This window comes from Fundulus heteroclitus, chromosome 24 (genome assembly GCF_011125445.2).
Source record: "Fundulus heteroclitus isolate FHET01 chromosome 24, MU-UCD_Fhet_4.1, whole genome shotgun sequence".
Taxonomy (NCBI): Eukaryota; Metazoa; Chordata; class Actinopteri; order Cyprinodontiformes; family Fundulidae; genus Fundulus; species Fundulus heteroclitus.
In genome coordinates, this window is record NC_046384.1 from 22,852,687 (window position 1) to 22,870,384 (window position 17,698).

The window sequence follows — 17,698 nt, forward strand, 5'->3', positions numbered from 1 at the left end:
TCTGCTGTGGAACACATACATAAATCAGAGAAAATGTGGTGAACAATGACACGATGATAATAATCTAAACTCCTGAAACAACCACATGCAGATAAGTGCATATTGAGATCATTTTCTCCTGGTGCTTACTGCCGGTCAGCTGGCTGAAAGGCACGATTGTTCTTTCTGTTTTAAACCCAAGCCTTTGATTCATTTGATTTTCTTTTTCTTTCAAATTGTCATGCAGATGCCATGAAACCATGGTCATTGTACTCGAGGTTCTGGTGACATGAGAATCTCATTCAGACTCATGTCTAACATTAAACCTCTGTGGCATCATGTTGATCCACTTTTGCTTTGGGTTCCTGCCTCATCTTTATTCTACCCTCTGACCGGCACTAGTGATGCTCTGGGTTAGGAGGAGTAACTTATTAAAGGGATGGGTTCAGATCCCAGTGGTCAACCTCAGCTAAGTCATTACTGTTTCCTACACATCATGGCCAGCTGAATAAACATCATGAGGTTCATGCTATTCATAACCTGTATTCAGCGCCTAGATGCTTTGTAGCTACATTTCTTTTTTCTATCAGAGGCTTAACCTTTGCAAGAGATGAAGCCGTTTAGGTTCATCCTGTTCAGGAACAAGGCTTGGACTTGTTTTCCCGCTCCTTCATCTGACTTTGTATATGTGTCTTTCCCTTTCAGACGATCACAATGACATTTCGCTAAGCAGAAGTGTCACCTGCTCGCTGTTGTCATTTCCACACCTGAGATTTGCCCAATGCCTGTGTGTGTGTCTGGCCATCTATCTGTTCTTCAACCTGTCCATACAGCTTCTTGCTTCTGTTCAGCCTCCCCCCACTGAATCTGCCAGCGGCTGTACTTTCTTTGTGAAAATAAAGTCTTAAGTCAGAGTTTTGTTTTGTTCTTTTTAATATTGGTTCTCAAGATATTTTCTGGATCTACATTATGTTCCCATTTATGTTTGATGCTGGCAGTCATGATATTTTCTCCGTTTACTTGATGTCTTGTGAGTTTGTGCTAGTAGCTAAATAAATGTACTTTCTTTTTCTACTAAAACTTTATTTTTTCCCGGTTCTGTAATGTCGCTTTGTGAGTTGGTGTTGGTGCGTAAATGTGTTTTTTGTTTTTTTTTGGTAATTCACATCCACATGCCTCTTTATGCCTAACCCAACCGGGTACCAGCCAATGGCCAGTGACCTTTCGGTTGATTCTGTCCAATAGGAAATTGGCTCAGAGTTCGACAAGAAGAAGGAGGAGCTTAAGGAGGTGCAGGGCTTAGCCAATCAGCTCTCACAGGCTGGAGCCGGCAATCTAGTGGAGCCCCGCCAACTCCAGCTCAACAGCCGCTGGGTTGAGGTGGAGGGCAAGTTCATACCCTTCAAAAGACGAGATGTGAGTCTCAGTAGGCACTACTTTTACATCTGTAATACTAACAAAAGTTCACAATACTAACTTTTAGTGCTTTAAACCAGTGTGTTTTTACTGAAAGCATGAAGCTATCATTAACAAAACTGAAGGCCAAGCAAACCATAAAATTAATTTAGAAATTCATGTCTGTGGACTTCCAGTGTAGTCAGTTATGTCTCCCATCAACAATTCAGTCTTAAATTATTTAAAGCATTCGTACGGATTAACTCAGAAGTTCAAATTTACGAATTTTCCAAAACATCCACAAACATTAACACAGATTTTAACGTGCCTGCCCTGCGAATAAAAAGCAATGATATTAGCTATCATGGAGGGTTAATTAGTATTCCTGCTAACTTCAGTCTTACCCTTTGTGCTATCTAATTTATGTCTGAAAATTTACTGCTAGTTTATTTCCTGTGGTATAAAAAGAAATACATCCCAACTTTTCTGCTAGCTTGTATTGCTATATTAGCAAGCTGAGGACGACAATTACTAAGTCCTGATGGTTTGCTGATGTTCCACTCCGTTTGTGCTTCTCAGCAGTGTTCCAACCTCTGGGCTCACCAAACATTTTGTCGGTACCAGCTGGACGTCTATAGGCATCTTTAGTTTTGTTCTTTAGTCTTTTTCTTGCTGCAGGTCATTCTATTTACGTAGCAATAAGAACGGGTAAAACGTGGACTTTATTTAAATATCACAATTTAGCCCAAACAAACAACGCTGTCTTTATTTAGGCTACGATTCACTCAGTGGATATCAGTGGACTTTTCTGGGGTGTTTCATGTTGACCAGTCATCGTTCTTATCTGTGAAAGTTCAGGCAAACAGTTTTCACTAGACGTCTTTGGGCATCAGTTATATGTCTTTATGCAGAGATAAGCATTACTGAAATGTTTGACTAGCCCAGATTTCATCCGTAGATAGCCTAGACAATGACAATGTATTGGTTGTCATTGTCTAGGCCAGGGGTTCCCAAACCTTTGAGCTTGCAACCCCCAAAATAACAGTCCCAGAGATAGCCGACCCCCTTCTGACGGGCGAAAGTTTTTTATCTTTTTTTGTAGAAATTAGAAGAATAAAGTCGTAAAATTACGAGAATAAAGCAGTATTTCTACAAGAACTCTTACAGAAAAGTGCACCCTTCCCCCTGCATTAAACTAAGAACTGTCTAGCATCTTGTAAAGTTATATTTTGGTATTCACAAAAAAGGAAATGCTAAATATTTTGAGCACATCAGCATCAAAGTCATCTCATGACCCTCCCAACATGAAATGGCCATAAAACCGTTGAGGAAAAATTCTTGCAAGAATGAAACCAACATTTGGACTTTATTTAGCCTACATGTCATGTGGGCAAACTTTTTCCCTTCAGCAAAGTTTTACTTTGACAGGGTGGAGGTGGGAGTGTAATGAAATACTATAAAGTACAAAAAGCGACACTGTTGTCATAAAAATCTTTTTTCTGGCCCAGGTACGCGCTGACAGGGCTTCAGCGTGTTACTGGGTCATAAATAGGATTTAAAACTCGTCTTAAGCAAACCGGTCTCTCAACAACAAAACACAAAGATGAAAATTTAAACTCAAAAAGAGTTTGATGTTAATGGCACATTTATAGTGTTATAGCTTTATTTTATACCTTAGGTTCTGGGAAAGCAGCACGACTTTGAATGTATGGGGATTAAGGTGTTCTGCAGCATGCTGTGACAGGGAAAAAAAGGTGTCCTAGTAATTTATTCTCATATACTAAGAGGTTATATTAAATCTTTTATGTTATAGAAACCTCTCTAAGTTCCATCTAATGAAAGCCTTCAGAAGTCTCCATAAACCAGCCATTACTACAAGAACATTAGTTCTCTCCCTTCTAATAATGAACCTCAAACTTGCTTTTTTTGTGTTTCTTTGCTCTCATTCTTATTTACGTGAGGCACACTGGCATGTGTCATTCTCAATGCTTGCTGTGTCTTGCTTTGTGTCGTGCATGCCTTCCCCTCCGCCAGTCGCGTCGCTGGCAGTTCACCGATCTTCCAGTCACAGAAGATGTATGCTTTGCGTGAGAGCCAAACATCCATCCATCCCCCACATGCCCTTCACACCACTGGCTGTGAGGTGTTGTAGACGACCTGGACTGAAAACACATCTGAATGGACAGGTTTCATCCCATTTGTTCCTTCGGGGAATCTAAAAGCATAAATGGATTTCAGTATCTTCCCTGCGTAGGGTTCTCTTCCACAGAGTGCAGGAACCCTGAACTCAGTTACAGACTAGAGGTGCTAATCTGAAACAAACTGCTTTCCAGTTATGGAGAAGTAATTAGTGTGGTACTATATTTGTATTCTCAGACTAAAAAAAAAAGAAGTACATAGAAGGAACGCGATGAGGCAGTTGGGTGACGAAAAAACGCAGTACGTGATCCTGAGTGTGTTGTGGTGACATAAATAAAGAATCCAGTCTTGACTCTTATTATATATCTTCATGTGATGTAATCAGGAGTAAGAAGAGGCGGGATGTAAAGTGCAGACCCCGGCTGTGAAAGACGGCGTGCTGCTGGGTTTATCAGCTAGTCATGTCTGGCGACCATATGCTATTTAAAATAATCTGTTTAGCATCTTCATAGTGACTACTCCAGTATCACTGCTGTATGGACGGTCGCTTCAGAGCAAAATAAATCTGCGTCATTCTGAAGGCAGTTTGAGCGTTTTAAAGGAAAAACATTTCAGTTCAGTTCATTCAGAAGTTTGCCATTCTCTCTTTTACTCCCTACGCTGCAACTTGCTCATTATATTCAGATTTATGGAGTGAATTTTATGTCTAAATAAATGTATCCCCTTCAGAAAAACTTGCCATTTTAAATAGAATGATTTTTAAAAATAAATGCTGAGTCTTAAATGTTCAAGGGTCTTTCAGTCAAGCTCATTGACACCTCAGGTGACTCTAGAACTTCCTTTCTTCAAAATAAGACATAACAAAGAAAAGCTTATGCAGAAGATGGCAGAAACAGCATCACATTCCAACTTCAAGCACCTCTATTGATTTTGGAGATTTAAAAGAATTAAAAAAGCAAACTTGGACTGGTTATCTAAAGGTTTTCAGAACCAGCGGTGAACCTCAGAGCAAAAGCAAACAGAGGCTTGTTTTATAGATATTATCACATCTGTAGCGCTTTACCTGGAAGTTTCCTGCAGATCTGAAAAGGCTGAGCACAAAGACTAATCACTAAGAAATTAATCCTACAAATGTTTATAGATAATTGTTAGCTTATTTAGCATTATGATGTTAAAGTGGATGTCTTAACTAGTGTCGCCTTGGTGTTTCCTGCTTGAATCTAACAGCCCTTGTAGACAGATGGGGAGAATAAATAGGGCCGGCAGAGACTCTGTGACTGACTGTGAAAAAATGACTCCACTCAGAACAGGGAGACATGCAGAAAAGTTCCTGCTTACTGCTGCAAAATACAACCAGAGTCTAAATGTTATAGGTGCCAGAGGTTATTTGAAGCGTTGCCCTCTGATCTACTCATAAAGCACACTCTTCTTCTACTGTCCGTCAGTTCAGCTGTGTTTTCAGTCCAAGGTTTGAAAAAAGAGCAAAACTGGCCAGATGACGAGAGCTGGAACCTGAAAAGGTTTCTCGTTTGCTGAGAATGTAAAGTCCTGTTTGGTACACATATTTATGAAGGGACTAAATCCTGAAGAACGCATGGTTCAACAGCACATTTCTGCAAACCAACCAAAGTGTGACAGATGCTTCCCCTCTCATCGTCAGCATCTGCTCTTTTTTTATAAGTCTACAACACACAGGGTCCCCCTGAACATGCTCATAGGCTCCTGAAGCAGCCAGAGAGAACCGATGCCAGCAGCCATGTTCTAGTGTGCTGCTGGCCGGCTGTACTGAACCATAATTACAGGTGCTGCTCAATGAATCACAAGATTAATCAGTGGATTTACTAACGTCATTTAATAAAAAAAGAAATGCATATTGTGTAGCCTGTTATACTTCAAGCATGTATTTCTGTTAATTTTGATGAATATGGTTTATAGCTGCTGAAAACCCAAAACTTCAGTGAGTCAAAACACGGCCTCAGTTTGCGCTTCTTCCCATTCAATTATCCGTGTCTAATTGTGCCCGTCGTTCTACCACAGTTCTTCCTTCAGCTTAACATAAATATGCAAGAGTTGCATTTACTGCACACACACATCTTTAGCAATGATCAGAACAAAAAGATGTAATACACTGATTTTCTTTGGCGGATTTGGCTTTAACTGTAAGCCAGAATGGACTGAATTAGCAGGGAAAAAAGAAATGAATGCTCCCTCTGTGTAATGAATCTTTACATATAATGTATGATTTATACTTTCTGAGTTGAAGTACTGAAATAAATATTTGCGTGGCATTCTAGTTTATCAAGATGTACCTTTAATAGTACATTTGCATCTGTCAAGCTGGGTTATTCTTGTGAAAACAAAGAATTTCAAACTTGAAGTTTATCACTTTAGCCTGCTAAATAGACCATCTACCATTAAATACTCTGAATTAACTGATGTTCATTGATTTAAAGACTCAAGGATTAATTTAACGAAGTTAAACTTTACGCTCATCTTCATCTCTAACCGTTCTGGTTTCAGAGTAGCATCAGGTGCTAACCTGATTTGATTTGATGACCAACGCGTTCATCTGGAATAAAACCCTTCAGAGCAGTGAGTCTGGGAGATGTGAATGCTCATTATTCAGTTAACCTCAGTCAATAAAAACCAGTTTGCATTTCTCTTGTTGATTTAAACGGCCTAATGATCATTTCCTACATCCGTTTTAAAGTCAGTGTGATCATCAGAGTCGTCGATGCCTTGATTGATGACAATGTTCTGGAAAACAATCACAGCCTGTTCTAATATAAGCCATGCAAGGTAAAACTCTGATTTACTACATGACAGCAGTCTGACTTTACAAGCTAAATCCCACAGTGCCAGTCAGGATTTACGAGCTGGATGAAACATTAGTTATTGTTTTTTAATTTGAAACTCTTTCTTTACATGTCAGGGTGAAATGGTCATACACCAAACATCCTAAATTCATTTTAAACACAAGACAGACAACAAATTAGACTTTTACACTAATTCACACATGTATTTGTTCATACAGTCACACTTATTTGGTTAAGTTACTCCCTGATCCCAGACTTTTAAGTTTCTAGCATAACCCTCGCTGGATGTTTCACCACTCTTTGGATCAGAACCAGAGTTTATTTTAAATCGCTTCCACGCACCAACCTCACATAGATCATTTTCTGGTCAGAAAATAACTTAATATAACAAATATATAACAATATATCAAACCTCCGGACGGGATCTGGGAAAAACCGACCTCAAATGTTCTTAACCTTTGAACGCTAAATTTCACGTAATAAAACCCACAAATTCAAATATACTCCTCCAAATGTACCTACGGTTATGTCAGAAACTTCAGAAAACATGTGGTTGAAAGTCAAGTTAACTGTCTGTGGAACAGATAACCAAATATAAGGTTTAAATGTCGGTGTAGCTTTTATCTATTTATATTTATAGTTTATATAAAATAAAGTCAGCTGAGCTACTATCAGATAGAGAAAATCTATCTGATATAAGCACAGAGGCAGCGATAGGCAATATAACTTTTCACTAGACTCTTCTTTCTGCGCTAAACCTTCTGTTTCATTGGTTTCATGTAATATTAAATCTTCTGGGAAACCATTTTGGTGGGTTTTATCAGCAATAAGCCAGATTTATCAACATTAATGCATGGATGGGATTAAATCTGAGTTTTCCTTTTTTGAATTGAATTACCAATACATCTATATACCTTTTGATGATACTCTGGTTTGTTGAGAGGCGCCTGGTTTGCGTGCAGAAATCCCCAACTTGCAGGATGGTTTGAAAATGGCATAGAAATAAAGAGAAATATGGGAGCGGCAGACAGTGTGCTCCGTCTCCCCGTTCGTTCACGGTCGGCAGCAATCAACTGGCTGCGAGGCCGCTAATAACGCCATTATGAGCGTTTCATCTGCGGCTGATTAAACCGTCTCCTTTAATTGGAGGGCAAGTGGTTGGCCTGCGATGGTAGCATAACAATGAAGTGAAACGAGCACAGCCAAGTGTTTACATCCCAGCTTCCCCTTCGCTCTAGCAACAAGCTTCATTTGTCATGTTGTGTTGGCTTTGTGCGTCACGCTCACAATAAAAGTAGAAGTTAGTTGTACTGGCTCAGTGATTTAAACCCATTAGAAGTTTAAGAAGGTCGAGTCTTGCAGGTCTGAAACAATCTGGGGCTTCATATTAAGTTCATAATGTCTCTCTGCTGTAGAAAGAGGTGGGCACAAGCACACATGAACAAAGTATATAGAATTTCAAATGTTCCTGAATAAGTTTTCTATTGATTTAATGTGTGTGCTTTGAAAGGAGAGTGGCCCCCCCATGTGTTGAGTACGGTGTGAGTCCCCTGCCTGCCTCTCAGGAAAGGAAGACATGCTCTGTGAAGGACTCTGCTGCCTTTTATCCGCCCCACAATCTCACATGATTTCCTTCATTTGTATAAAACGGGGGCGGCTGAAGCAGAAAGAGCTCAGCCAGCGCCCATTATGAAGATCAAACATTTTACAAAATATGTTATTATGATACGCAATGAAAATATGCTTGTGCTGCATTGCAGTCTGGGAGTTATGCTTAGTTTTAACACGTGGACTTACTGAGGTCCCAGATGGGTTCAGATGAAAACCTTTAGTGCTAGTCCTGAGTATGATGCAACATATTTATCTATTTTTGGACTCATAACATTTCTGTCTTTGTTCTGATCTGCCTCTCTGCTGTGTGTGTGTGTGTGTGTGTGTGTGTGTGTGTGTGTGTGTGTGTGTGTGTGTGTGTGTGTGTGTGTGTGTGTGTGTGTGTGTGTGTGTGTGTGTGTGTGTGTGTAACCAGGAGTACCTGACGGAGCTGCAGGCGCTGCTGCGTTCGGTGTCAGAGACGGACTTCAAGCTGAACTCTCCTGAATACTGGCCTGCAGCGTATTATAACTTGCCCCAGCAAGAGCACTGCCTGAAGGTCAGCACTGCCTCCGACTTTCTGTCTGGAACAGATAAACAAGATTTCACACAATATTAACAATACACATTCCTTTTTATCAAAACAATGCATCAGATATTTCTGTTTCCTTCTGTCTCTTCAGTAGCCTTGAAAAGGTTTTAGTATATTCTCTCTCTCTTTATTTCCCTCTTTCTTCAGCAGAATTAAATAGAAAAGGACATTATTTCGGGGGTTTTTGGGGGTTTGTTTTAATTTTTTTTGCTCTGTATATAATTTAGGAGGTTCAGAAATCTTAATGTGCTTAACTGGCCAAATATTGCATTTGTTGGTTCTCTGAAATGACCTTATTTACAACTCTTATGACTCTCTTTTGAAGACTAAAAACCTGAATTTATAATAATTCTGGTTAAAATTGGTAATAATAATTGATTCTAACACCCAAACAATACGTTATTAATGGAAAGATCAAAGAACTAAAGCCTGAGAAATAAATAACTCACTTTATCCATTCACGTGATTGCCTTGCATGAATATAGTTTATGTGACTTCTAGCACTGATTAGCTGACACTATTTCAACAGCATTTTTCAGTCTTTGTTTGTTTAAAAAAACAGCCTAGGATTTAAAATCCATTTACCAATATCAAGCCAGTGCTTTGACATGTTTCTTTTATCACAGAGAACAGATAGATGCCCTTTCCCCAAAAAACAACAGATCTGTGTCGTCTACAATCAATACAAATTGTATCAAGAACTTTTTTAATATAATTAGTTTACAAAGCAAATGACACTGGTCCCAATACTGAACCTCAAGGAACTCTTAGGAGCTTTAAATCTGTCTTGTTTAGGTGAACAAACCAATGTTTTTAATGACCTTTTAACCAAGACAACATTAACACTCTTTAACAGCATTAACACTCTATTACCAAAAACTTGTACAGTTTTTGGTAATAGTATTGGATGGTCAACAGCAATTTGTTTTCTATTATTTATTGTCTATTGATTACTACTAGGCTATTAAACTGAGTAAGAAAACATTAATTTTATTAACAAATATACATATTTGAAGAGTGATTAGAAATGTATTTCAGGGCTGTAATATATATTCTATAATATATTTGATTATTGATTCCTATTATTGTATTTCCAACTTTTTATGCTTTTTAAAATAATTGTAAACCATATATTATATTTATTTGGTTTGTACCTGTTGGTGATATTTTGGCTGAAGGAGAGGAGAGGCTATACCATATTAAGTGTCATTTAAACTTATTTGTGATTTGATCCGTTATTATTTATTACCAGATTATTTTTCAGGTTATTAATTTGCCTACTGTTCCATTTTAATAAGGTCAGTCAATGTATCCATATTACTATTGCGTTACTAGGAGACAAAAATATTATTTAGATAAAAAACCTGAAAAGAGTAAGACGGATCTTTAGTCCAGTGCTCCTTACTGTGACAGCCTTGCAGAAAATGCATTGCAACGTTCAAAAGTTCATTGTTATATAGAGCTAACTTGTGTATTACTTAATCTCAAAGGTCTCAGAGGTCTGTTAGAGAACATTAGAGAACAAACAGCATCATGAAGACCAGGGAGCTTGGCAGACAGGTCAGAGAGAAATTAAAGCAGGGTTAGGTTTAAAGAATATTTTTTCATCATCTGAGATGTATAGAGTATGGCTCATCTACAAACCTACCAAGATGCCGTCGTCCTCCTAAACCAAGGGTGTCCAAACTTTTCTCTACAGGGCCTAAACTGCTCAGTTGAAAATAAGCGTGGGCCCAAATTAATATTTTGTTCCCAATTAAGATCACAAAACCAATTCTGTTAATTTTTCTACAAAACAGATTTACAAATCGTCGTGGATCCAAAAGATAAAAGTCACACATATTTGCCTTTTTAAAAGAAATGTCTTCTGTAACGTTCTGTGAGGAATCCTATTAGAGCCAGACACGGAGCTGATGCCAAAAGATTTATTAAAGTGGAAGCTGGGCAGTCCAGGCAAAAACAAAAAGGTACAGAGCTGGCATCCAAGTAAACCGGAAAATCTTGGGCAGACTCAAATAACAGAAATGGATCAAAACAGGTGACAGACAGGTAAACAGACTGAACAGAAACTCTGGATTGTTCTTACCACTGACGGAGTAAGTGGAGACAAAGCAAGACATCCTGGCAACAAACAGAAAACTAAGGTGGGCTTAAATAGGTGAACGGAACAGGAGAACAGGGCGGGACTAATTAACAAAAACAGGTGGAGGTGATAAAGGGAGCAACAGACTGATAAACAAAAACTTAAGGTAAGAAATGAGACTAAACAGGCAAGGGCTGAAATAAACTAACAACAAAGGCCAGATAACAAAAACAGGCTAAGCATAAATCTAACACAAGAAACAGAAATAATTCTAAACTGAAAAAATAACCAAAACCACAACAGAACATTACATCTTCATCTTTTTTGGACACATGATTTGTGTCCAAACTAAAAAAACTATTTTATAGTTTTAGTCTATTCTCATGGAGAAAAGGTGTGAGTCATTCTGGAGGTTTGCTGACTTACTTTGGATGAAAATAGAAGAAAATGACTCATAAAAGACAAAAAAAACTTTGTGCTATCCTAATCAACATCAGTGTTGAGAGTAATATTGAGCTCACCCTGAAAAACTAAATCTGAAACGTGTCGGTCTGCGTTAGCTGCTTTTGTTGGGAGGCCAACTTTCTGTCGCTCTGGAGTTAAGGTCGGGGGAGAGAAGCAGCCAGGATGCCCATAGTAACTCTGGAGGAGCTGCAGAGCTCCACAGCTCACCTCAAAGAATCTGTTAGGTTAGTTCTAAATGATCCAATCACAGAAATGCCACATATTTCATTATTTAATGGTAGAACAGGTTAGTGTTGGTCTGTCATTAAAATACACCGAGGTTTGTGGTTCTAACATGTCAAATAAAAGACATGCTTTCCAACCCACCATAAATATAAGATTATCATTGTAGTTTGTTTTATAGATCTTTCATTTCACCTTGCTATGTGACTGTTTTTACTGCAACAAAGAGAAACAAAAGTCAGTTTTCACACTGTTGCTCAGTGCGAGCCTCCTATCTCGTCTCTAATAGTGTGCTGCCTTGTCCAAAGTCCACACCTTCAGTTTGAGTACGACTTATCGGCCTGCTAGTTCACCATGAAGAGGGCTGATTCTGCTTAGGAGAGTAAAAAAAGGCTTTGGTAAATGTTTGATTCATTTATTCCTACACACATCCACCCACACGTCCTTGATGCTACATCTATTCATTGTGTGCTGTCAAGCTCTCTTCTAGATGCTGATTTCACAGGTCCAGCATTAGAGAACGGTCTTATACCTCAGTGACCTCGCTTACAATAGGGTAGTAATAGTAAGTCAGCAATGATATTTCCATACCTGTTGGAAACCACAGAAACATTTTGCATCGTAACAAAAAAAACTGCACAGGAATCTTTGTACTTTTTTCCTCCAGACAGTCAGAGTACGGACTTTAACCACTACACAGTAGATGTAAACGTTTACAGTCCACCTATGAGAGGTCATACTGTTACACAGATTAAAATGGATTAAAACCTTAATCCAAAGATAGCTCTAGCATGGCCATACCTGGCAGACTATCACTCATCATTTCAGGATATCCACATTCCAGCTGGAGGAAGAGTTTCAGCTCCATGACATGTGCCACTACCAAAAGTAGTTTGGACAATTGACTCTGAGGCTATGTTGTGGGCAGGTTTGGGCAAGTCCTTCATTTTGTCATTATTAGTTATAGAGATGAAAGGCCTGGTGGTGATTTGAGGTGCATTAGGAACATTTTGTTGGGGTACATTATGCGGTTAAAGGAGCTCTCCATGCATGTGAAACAAGCCACCCTTAAGCTGCCAAAAAAAGAAACAGCTGAGAAATGTCTGGTGATTGCAGTGGCAACATCTAAAGGTTGGTGCATCCTGAGAAAGAAACTAAGCACTGGTGAACTCCGGGACGTCCACGGAATGATATCCATGGCAAAGAGAACGCCTTCACAACTGAGCAAACAACACTCTCCCCAAGGTCAGCAGCAGATGAATGAATGCTGAGGAGTCTGAGATAAACTGTCTGCTCCAATCCTACTAAATCCATTGATCGGACAGCGTTTTATAAGACACATACAATCCAGTCAGTCCACAACGTCCAGCCAAATGAGTCCAGGAGTTCATTAAAGCATGAACGTGGAAGCCAGTGGAGTATGCATCACTTCATCTCATGTTTTGTAAGGCTTCAGCAGGACCAAAACACAGACAAGAACTCGAAAGCTGTGTGATGAAAACAAGAATTGAACACAGGCCTGAGGAGGAAAATGGAGAACAGAATCCAGAGCAGAACAACAGGACATAGGGTAGAGCGATGAAAAAAAACAGTGATGAGCAGGGAAAACCAGGGAGCTTAAAGGTGCATAGTGTGCGTTTTCAAGTTAAATAGTATTTATTTTCTTTCCTTTACATGCTCTTACAATTGCCCAACATGTAAAATAAGTTCCCCCCTATTTACCCCTGCGTCCTCAATAGGCTCCATTAGTCAGTTCATGACAGTGATTCAGGCCAAATCATCTGTGCGTGTGCATAGGTGTGACGCTCTCATTCACCTCACCTGGCTACTTTGTTGACTCTGCCATAACCACTGCATAAGCAAGCTCAGACGACATTACGCCTCTAAACCAAAGACCTGTGCAGTGGCAGCTGCAGATGCTTTTCCTCTTCGCTCATGTGCGTGCACAGCACTGGTGTCATTTCAACCTGTCGCCACAGGGGGCAGACTTCTGCAAAAATCCTAACAGGGCTTTAACATAAAAAACAGTAAAGAAATCGAGAAAAAGAAAGCCAAAACTCAAACACCACAGGATCGTGACATTTCCCTTGTTAAAGACTATACTTTGGACAGAAATGTCCACAAAGAGCCACGGCAATAAAGAGCTGGCGAACATTAACAAGGAAGAGACCAGCGTCTGGTGCTGTCTGAGTTCTGTCTGAGTTCTGACTTCAGGCTGTCTTAGCCAGAAAAGGGTTTGCAACCAAGAGTTACAAATAACCAGCTTATTTCAGTTATTTAATTTGTTCAATTCCTTTTGAGCCCCTAAAATGAATTGATTGTTGGGGGGGAATGCTTTAGTTCCACACATTTTCATGTAATGTTTTTGTTCAACCCCTGGGTTCAATCCACTGGGTTAAAACCAAAAGTCTGTATGTCAGCTGCATGGGTGTTGTGGTAATGTACAGAACAAAAATCTGTCCAAATATAAAGCAGCCTGATTGTGTTCTGCATTGCCTAAAGTGGTCACTTCAATGTGTTAATGCCTCACCACCTGCAGGCACGCTCTGGGGAAGCTGCAGTCATGCCAAAGGATTCTCTTGATGGTTTGAAGTTTTGATTTGGTTAAAAGATGTGTGGTCAAAGACAATCTCAGATCGCACCTTATTCACCATATTCACCATATTCACCATCACACCCTGAGCCCAAAGCCTAACCCTGAACCAACACCTCAGTAAATCAATGAAAATACTCCTTCACTCTACAATGAAATGCTTTCTTTGTCCTCGTAATTAACCAACAATAAAAAAGCATACACATAAATAAAAATCATGGGGAAAAATCCAGTAGCTAATAAATGAGTCAAAATGCAACAATGGAGATATAACCAGAGTAGTGGTAGATTAATTTAACTCTAGAAGTCCTCCATTTCTCACTTCTGTGCCATGATAGTAGAAGTGTGAACAATGCGTGTTGTGGGGGTCCTTCAGGTGGCTCTCCCATCAACTCTGCAGTTGTAACACAGCTGCACAGAGGTTGTTGTTATCCTTTCTTAACTTCACCACTCATTGCAGGCCTTTTCGGTACATAGCCATAATGCTGCCATGCCACAGGATGCTCTCTAGAAGCTGCTGAGGAGTCGGCCTCTGCAGCCTCCTCACCAATCCTGATAGTCATCTTTTACTCCAACCATAACCAGTGTGTCTCCTGTGGCTCCTCATAAACAGGACGTGAAGGAGAACATGGACAATCTGCATGGCCCAGTGGAGGGAGCCCTGGCCCGCAGAGAGGACACGGTGTCGGGCTGCCGGCCGTTGGAGGGCCACAGGCTACAGGAGACCGCTACCCTGCTCAACACTAACTGGGACAAACTGAACAAGCTCTACAAAGACAGACTGAAGTAAGCCTGACACCAGGTTCACTGTGGGAAGGTAGACGTAGTAAAGGACTACTGCTGTGACATGAGCTGAGGGAAGAACCAATGGGATGCACTGATGAATGTTGGTCTTTTACAGCAGAGGTTCTGGCTGTCTGCTGCTCTGGACAGTACAGATGTGTAACACCATCTAAACATGAAAGACATCAGCAGTAATCGCAGAAAGCAACCGTTGGGATCAAGTTCATGTAGCTACCCCAAACAGGAGCGACAGAAGTCCAATTCAAAGTGAAAGCCTATTTTCTGTAACAGATTAGGATTCTTTGTGGTTAGAATATCTGTTGAGGGCCTGCTAGAAACCTCAGAGAGGACGGTGAGAGGGTCATTCAGAAGGTTGCTCAAGTTTTTGGTTGTTGGGGTTCCAGAAGCAACAAAATCACAGGCTGACTGGAGGATTTTTTTATTATACCCTGGTGTGTTAAACCTTGTGATACTGAGTGGTTTCTCTGATTATTCACCACATTGTGACTGTGTCTGTGAAGGCGTTGGAAGGACTGCAGCTCCAAGTGGCAGAAGTTTGCCTCGGATCACAAGGCGGTGGAGGAGTGGCTGAACCACGGCGAGAGCACTTTGAAACTGGCTGAGAGTGAGCCGGCAGCCCACAGGCAGCAACTCAGGGTACCAGCCGTTCCTCTTCTCTGTGCTCACCTTAACGCACATTTAATGCACAGACTGCAGTAGCTTAAGGGTTATTGTGTCCCTGTGGATCACAGCAACATCACTATATGCTAATAAAAGCCTCAGTTAGTCATTTGACAATTGTAATCAAACGTAATTACACAAGAAAATGCGATTTATGTTGAAAGCACACTTACTGTAAGATAAATTAGCATCTTATGAGAAGTTCATCTGTCTGCTGTTCATCTATAAGTATCGACGACTGACCTTTGTAAGATCTCTCTAAGTGCTCAGAACTTGAATGGAGAGGCAGGTGATCTTAGTGTGTGTGCACGCACAGGACCTGCTGGAGGATATACCTCTCCAGGAGGCGGTGCTGGGCAGAGTGAACGCTGCAGGAGAAGACATCAGCCAGATGAGCACACCAGATGATGCCTTACGCCTCAGATCGCAGCTGAAATCACTCAACGCTCGCTGGGCCAACGTCTGCCACGAGCTCAGGGAGCGCAGGAGGAGGTGGGCTCTCTTCCCATACACATCTGTCCATCCATCCATCCATCCATCCATCCATCCATCCATCCATCCATCCATCCATCAGCAGGTCCATTCCCATCTCCACTCTTTGTCCTGCAGGTCTGCTGAGGCACACACTGCTGCCACAGAGCTAGAGGAGGACCTGGGCTCCATGCTGGGCTGGCTGGATAAGGCAGAGGGTGTGCTGGCCATCCCTTTGCACCCTCCAGAACCACGGCACATCAGAGAGACTTTGAGCAAAGTCCAGGTATCGTGAGAAAATGTGGATCGTGTAAAGAATGGTGTTGTTATTAGGGTAGAAAAGTCTTTGAATGTTAAGTGCTTGCTTCATACAGAGTGTGAAGTTGAGTCTGTCTAGTATCGTAGTGTTGATGGCGTCCAGATTCAAAAACATTTACGTATGCAGATGTTTGTAGCTCTTTAAATGTCTATCTATTGCCTTGCAGAGGCTAAACTTGTGGTGTCTAACAAGTTCCAATGAAGCTTTTCCTGGTGTGTCTTTCCTGGTGTGTCTTTCAGACGCGTGTGGAGCAGCTTCCTGCGAAGAAGTTGGCGGTGGAGAATCTGAACGCCAAACAAAAGATGCTAACCCTTCCTGCTGACAAGCACAAAGACATCCGAGGCATCAACACTCGCTGGTCCCAGGTGAGCAGCTAGCAGTGCTGACATTACAAAGACCAGATCGCTTTTCTTACGTCCTGAGGAATGATACTCAAAGATGAAAGAGGGTTTAGTTATTATTATTATTATTTAGTTATTAATGAAGCTTTAGTTATTATTATTTTGTTACAGTGTCCGTCAGTAGTAGCACATTGTGCACCTTGCCAGTAACAGGAAGCTTTCCCTTAGGTGTCCAAGGCTCTGCCTGAGCGTCAGCTGGAGATCGAAGGTCTACTAAAGGAGCTTTTGAAGCTCCAGGGTCAGCTGGAGGACCTTTCAGCCTGGGCGTCAACAACTAGAGCCAAGCTGGAGCAGAGTCCTGAGGAACCACCGCCCAAAGTAAGGGCAACTTCAGCCTCCACCTCCTGTTTTAATCATCTAAACATCTAAACTTACCTGAACTAAGCTGTGTAACCTTGCCACAGCTCATTGACGACGTCCAGCTGAAGAAGCCAGAAGTGGAGTTTGTGTTGGAGCGAGCCAATCAGCTGTACAGGGAGCCTCCCCCGGGTCGGCTGGACAAGGTGAGGAACAGCTGGACTCCAGCTACGCACGCAGAGACGGGCTTTTTTCACTACACGCAGCCATCCCTTTCATCTCCACACCAGGTCTTCTTCAAAGATTCATCAAATTTATATCATCTCCTTCATTATGGTGTCTCAGATTGTTACTTTGGGAGATCAAAGGCTCATTTCACCCTGATCAAGTAGTGCTGAACTTCTCTACTAAACTCCCTGTTTCAGAAGCAAACCCCTTTGATTGTGTTTGTAGAAGCTCACCTTGACACCCCCCCCCCCCCCTCCTGTTGTTAGCAGCGACTTGCTTTGCATGTGTATTTTTCATGTGTTGATGATGGCAGGGGAAATATACGAAGCTAAGGGAGGACTGGACCGTGATCCTGGAGCTGCTGCAGCAGCATAAGGAGAGGATGGCCACCGCTCACGTCTCCAAGAAAGCCTGTAAGTCCTTCCCTTCTATAGACAGCCAGAAACACTTCTGATGCAGGCCGTTGATTATTTCAACAGAAAAGGTGCAGATCAGCAACAAACATGAATGCTTTTACACCAAAAGAAAACTTCCTTTTTTTTTACTGTTTGTTTTTCTGTTTTTATTACATCAGCTTTCAAAAGTATGCAGGAGCCTTATGGCACTGTCACGTTACAGCTACTAATTACGATGTATATGATGAA

At 41.0% G+C, this 17,698-nt stretch overlaps 1 protein-coding gene across 16 annotated transcripts in view; it reads left to right on the top strand.

Moving 5' to 3' along the window:
• Positions 1 to 17,698, top strand: part of dmd (dystrophin) — a 311,598-nt gene that overhangs the window by 223,929 nt on the left and 69,971 nt on the right. For 12 of the 16 annotated variants that reach the window (XM_036127849.1, XM_036127856.1, XM_036127844.1 and 9 more), the window contains 11 exons: positions 1,225 to 1,395; positions 3,409 to 3,450; positions 8,356 to 8,478; positions 14,488 to 14,660; positions 15,179 to 15,314; positions 15,655 to 15,830; positions 15,948 to 16,095; positions 16,368 to 16,493; positions 16,698 to 16,847; positions 16,934 to 17,032; positions 17,368 to 17,467. In XM_036127849.1, the coding sequence (XP_035983742.1) occupies positions 1,225 to 1,395; positions 3,409 to 3,450; positions 8,356 to 8,478; positions 14,488 to 14,660; positions 15,179 to 15,314; positions 15,655 to 15,830; positions 15,948 to 16,095; positions 16,368 to 16,493; positions 16,698 to 16,847; positions 16,934 to 17,032; positions 17,368 to 17,467 (1,444 nt within the window). The remainder of the gene's footprint in view (positions 1 to 1,224; positions 1,396 to 3,408; positions 3,451 to 8,355; positions 8,479 to 14,487; positions 14,661 to 15,178; positions 15,315 to 15,654; positions 15,831 to 15,947; positions 16,096 to 16,367; positions 16,494 to 16,697; positions 16,848 to 16,933; positions 17,033 to 17,367; positions 17,468 to 17,698) is intronic. The other 4 variants (XM_036127847.1, XM_036127858.1, XM_036127854.1 and 1 more) reach the window with 2 other exon arrangements.